We start from the raw sequence: 4,844 nt of genomic DNA, 5'->3' as shown, positions 1-4,844 counted from the left end.
GGCCATTGGGTTCTTGGTCACCTCTCTGACCAAGGTCCTTCTTGCCCGGTTCCTCAGTTTGGTCGGAAGGCCAGCTCTAGGAAGAGTCTGCGTAGTTCCATTATTTTTAGATTTCCCAATGATGGAGACTACTGTGCTCTTGGAAACTTTCAACACCCTAGACATTGTTTTATACCCTTCCCCAGAAATATGCCTCATCACAATTCTATCTCTGAGATTTACGGACAGTTCCTTGGACTTCATGGTATAGTTTCTGCTCTGACATGACCTGTCAACTGTGGGACCTTATATAGACAGGTGGGTTTCTTTCTAAATCATGTCCAAACAATTGAATTGGCCACAGGTGGACTCCAATCAAGATGTAGTGACATCTCAAGGATGATCAAAGGAAATTGGATGTGCCAGATCTCAAAGTGTGATAGCAAAGGGGTGTGAATACTTACACTACCAGTCAAGTTTGGACACACCTACTCATTCAAGGGTTTTTCTTTATTTTTACTATTTTTTATATTGTAGAATAATAGTGAAGACATCAAAACTATGAAATAACACATATGGAATCATTTAGTAACCAAAAAAGTGTTAAACAAATCAAAATATATTTTATATTTGAGATTCTTCAAATAGACACCCTTTGCATTGATGACAGCTTTGCACACTCTTGGCATTCTCTCAACCAGCTTCATGCGGTAGTCACCTGGAATGCATTTCAATTAACAGGTGTGCCTTGTTAAAAGTTAATTTGTGGAATTTCTTCCTTCTTAATGAGTTTGAGCCAATCAGTTGTGTTGTGACAAGGTAGGGGGGGGTGGTTTACAGAAGATTTGGTAAAAGACCAAGTTCATATTATGGCAAGAACAGCTCAAATAAGCAAAGAGAAACAAATGTCCATCATTACTTTAAGACATGAAGGTCAGTCAACACGGAAAATGTCAAGACCTTTGAAAGTTTCTTCATGTGCAGTCGCAAAAACCATCAAGTGCTATGATGAAACTGGCTCTCATGAGGACTGCCACAGGAATGGAAGACCCAGAGTTAACTCTGCTGCAGAGTATAAGTTCATTAGAGTTACCAGCCTCAGAAATTGCAGCCCAAATAAATGCTTCACAGAGTTCAAGTCACAGACACATCTCAACATCAACTGTTCAGAGGGGACTGTGTGAATCAGGCCTTCATGGTTGAATTGCTGCAAAGATACCACTACTAAAGGACACCAATAAGAAGAAGAGACCTGCTTGGGCCAAGAAACACGAGCAATGGACATTAGACCGGTGGAAATGTGTCCTTTGGTCTTGAGTCCAAATGTGAGATTTCTGGTTCAAACTGCCGTGTCTTTGTGAGACGCGGTGTTCACACCGTGAAGCATGGAGGAGTTGTTATGGTGTGGGGGTGCTTTGCTGGTGACACTGTCTGTGATTTATTTAGAATTCAAGGCACACTTAACCAGCATGGCTACCACAGCATTCTGCAGCGATACGCCATCCCATCTGGTTTGGGCTTAGTGGGACTATCATTTGTTTTTCAACAGGACAATGACCCAACACACCTCCAGGCTATGTAAGGGCTATTTTACCAATAAGGAGAGTGATGGAGTGCTGCATCAGATGACCTGGCCTCCACAATCACCCAACCTCAACCCAATTGTGATGGTTTGGGATGAGTCGGACGGCAGAGTGAAGGAAAAGCAGCCAACAAGTGCTCAGCATATGTGGGAACTCCTTCAATACTGTTGGAAAAGCATTCCAGGTGAAGCTGGTTGAGAGAATGCCAAGTGTGCAAAGCTGTCAAGGCAAATGGTGGCTACTTTGAAGAATCTCATATCTAGATTTGTTTAACACTTTTTTTGGTTACATGATTCCATATGTTACTTCAGTTTTGATGTCTTCACCATTATTCTACAATGTAGAAAATTGTAAAAATAAAGGAACCCTTGAATGAGTAGGTGTCCAAACTTGACTGGTACTGTATATAAGTTAGATATTTCTGGATCTAATTTTCAATACAAACATTTGCCAAAATGTCTAAAAACATGATTTCAATTTGTCATTATGGGGTGTTGTGTGTAGATGGGTGAGGATGAAAAATCTATTTACTCCATTTTGAATTCAGGCTGTACGACTAAATGTGGAGTAGGTCAAGGGGTATGAATACTTTCTGAAGGCGCTGTAAATATACATTGAAACATTAAGACTATCAGTGAGGAATGGTTAATATTGCACATTGAACTTGCTATTAAAGAGAGGTCTATGCAGAGACAGAGACAATGTCAGCAGGCCTAAACAAAAACATTTCAACCAGGTCAAATCCTTGAGGTCATGAGGGGAGTTCAGAGTACTGCTAATGTGAAGACAATATTTACTAAGGGCTCTATTCAATCCGCACCACAAAAGTTCAGCTTTACAGCGTGATTGACATTTAAAGGCAACGTCCCTGCTCTAGCGGAGACTAAACGCTGCATGTCGGCTCAATCGGAAATGACCTTTACGTTTATAGCGTGGAATATGTAGTACTTCTGCTTGAATAGAGCCCTTATTCTATGGTGCACAGGAATCAAGATGTGATTGAGGGTGTTTTCACTAACTAAGATAAACATCCGCCTAACTTACATTTTAGTCATTTAGCAGACGCTCTTATCCAGAGCGACTTACAGTTAGTGAATAGATATCTTTTTATACTGGCCCCCCGTGGGAATCGAACCCACAACCCTGGCGTTGCAAACGCCATGCTCTATCAACATCCCTGCCAGCCATTCCCTCATTTTACAAGTTGACCATTTTACCACCAAGAAGTACACTACACAAGTCTTAAAGACTAGGTAGTGAAGTGCTCTACAGAAGACTATGACAAACAGGGAGCCAATAAGGGTTGGAGAAGGAAACAGGCATTGAAGAAATTGTTCAAAGTTTATTGAGGCACTTGAGACCGGTTTTTAGAAGGCAGCAGAAAACATGTCAGTGTTTTGACAAGGCAACAGGAAATGGTTCAAAGTAATGTTGAGGGCCTGGTGTGTCGCTGAGACAATGGACGGTCACGTCTGGTTCAGCACTCTCCTTTACTCCTGATGTGAACGTGACGATTATGCTTCCTGGGAACACACACGGAGCAGAATTAAAAGACACGCACAAACACAGAACGAGACAGAGGCACAGACAGACAAGCACAGAACAAGACAAGTTGTTGAAAGCTTTAGTTGGTTACTTACATGTTTTCAGAGCACAGCGTGCATTCGTTACTGTAGGTGATGCCATCGGTTCCACACACTGGATCATATTGCTCGGTGCACCAGGGCAGGTTGTACTTGGAACAGTTAGGCTGTTGGACAAAAACCAGGTTATGTAATAAATAAATATGAGGTGTTGGTAATATAGTGTACTAGTATGACACCATATGAAGAGAACATGGATAACAGGGAACAAGCCATACGTTTTCCACCCCTTCCACAGTGCACCTGGGGTGTATTCATTTCTCAGATTCTATTGCAAAACGTTTCACTCAAGCAAACAAATTGAAGCAAACGCAACACAAACAGGGAATTTGCCCAATAGAAATTCCGATTGGTTGAAAAACGTTTTACATTTAGAGTACACTGTTCGTTGCAAAACATTTGCAACAGAATCGGACTAATGAATACACCCCTGACTGTCATGTCAACTAGTTGTTGACCAGGAAGATACAGGTGTACTTGGTGAACAATTGAATTTTGTACAGAGTAAGACCCATACCAGTGTTCTACATTACTAACTACTGTTAATCCAGCACATAGGACAAAGTGTTTTATGAATGCGCATAGCCTTTCACTCCAAAAAAAGAAACGGTTTAGCCTGCTTACCTCTATGCTGCCGTCAGGGAGACTCGCTCCTCGTGCCAAAACTAAAATGGAGAAAGATGTCAAGTCTTAGACTAATTATGATTTAACGTCAGATTTGATTTCCAGCCGTTCTAATCTAAACGACAGATAGCGCATCTTTTCTCTAGTCGTAGATTTGCGCGGGCGCCAACAGAGGCAGTCCGGGGGTAGTATCGACTGTTTGTCTAAACTGCTCTTAGAAGTTAATGTTATTTAATAAAACTATTTGACTGCCACTTGAAACTAATTAAGTAAAATTGAACAACACTCACCGGCAACACAGAGGAGTGCGAGAGTCAGTCGTGTAAAGTTCCACATTCTCTCAGTAGTGAAGGGGCGTAGGCAGGTGACGTTGTGTGGCACCGGAGCCGTATTTATACCGTGTAGGTCTCCACCCCCTATTTATACCGTGTAGGTCTCCACCCCCTATTTATACCGTGTAGGTCTCCACCCCCTATTTATACCGTGTAGGACTCCACCCCCTATTTATACCGTGTAGGTCTCCACCCCCTATTTATACCATGTAGGTCTCCACCCCCTATTTATACCGTGTAGGTCTCCACCCCCTATTTATACCGTGTAGGACTCCCCCCCCCCCCCCCCCCTTATTTATACCGTGTAGGTCTCCCCCCCCTATTTATACCGTGTAGGTCTCCACCCCCTATTTATACCGTGTAGGTCTCCACCCCCCCCTATTTATACTGTGTAGGACTCCACCCCCTATTTATACCGTGTAGGTCTCCACCAAGCTTCTACCCCCAAGCCATAAGACTCCTGAATAGCTAATCATGGCTACCCAGACTATTTGCCCCCCCACCCCATCTTTTTACGCTGATGCTACTCTGTTAATTATTTATGCATAGTCACTTTACCTCTACTCACATGTACATATTACATCATTTACGTCGACAAACCTGCGCCCCCGCACATTGACTCTGTACCGGTACCCCCTGTATATAGCCTCCCTACTGTTATTTCCCATTGACTCTGTACCGGT

The 4,844-nt window shown here is 42.7% G+C and overlaps 1 protein-coding gene across 1 annotated transcript; it reads right to left on the bottom strand.

Annotated features, from left to right (window-relative positions):
- Positions 1–2,889: 2,889 nt before the first annotated feature.
- On the bottom strand, positions 2,890–4,200 carry LOC311123798 (trypsin inhibitor ClTI-1-like). The gene is made up of 4 exons (XM_084198031.1): positions 4,120–4,200; positions 3,830–3,870; positions 3,203–3,312; positions 2,890–3,085 (listed from the first exon to the last, which is right to left on the bottom strand). Exons 1-4 carry the CDS (start codon positions 4,163–4,165, stop codon positions 3,040–3,042), a joined length of 243 nt encoding a protein of 80 aa, XP_084054157.1. The 5' UTR covers positions 4,166–4,200; the 3' UTR covers positions 2,890–3,039.
- Positions 4,201–4,844: the final 644 nt, after the last annotated feature.

This window comes from Coregonus lavaretus (assembly GCF_964263955.1).
Source record: "Coregonus lavaretus genome assembly, contig: HAP1_SCAFFOLD_800, whole genome shotgun sequence".
Taxonomy (NCBI): Eukaryota; Metazoa; Chordata; class Actinopteri; order Salmoniformes; family Salmonidae; genus Coregonus; species Coregonus lavaretus.
Note: the sequence above shows the minus strand (reverse complement) of the source record. Positions and strands in the feature narration are given on the sequence as shown.

Bases quoted from the DNA above. Each gene is read 5' to 3' on its own strand.
- LOC311123798 (XM_084198031.1), bottom strand. From the start codon at position 4,165: ATGTGGAACTTTACACGACTGACTCTCGCACTCCTCTGTGTTGCCG. The intron at 3,871-4,119 runs GTGAGTGTTGTT...TCTCCATTTTAG, and splicing joins CGCACTCCTCTGTGTTGCCG to TTTTGGCACGAGGAGCGAGT. The intron at 3,086-3,202 runs GTAAGTAACCAA...GTGTGTTCCCAG, and splicing joins ACGCTGTGCTCTGAAAACAT to GAAGCATAATCGTCACGTTC.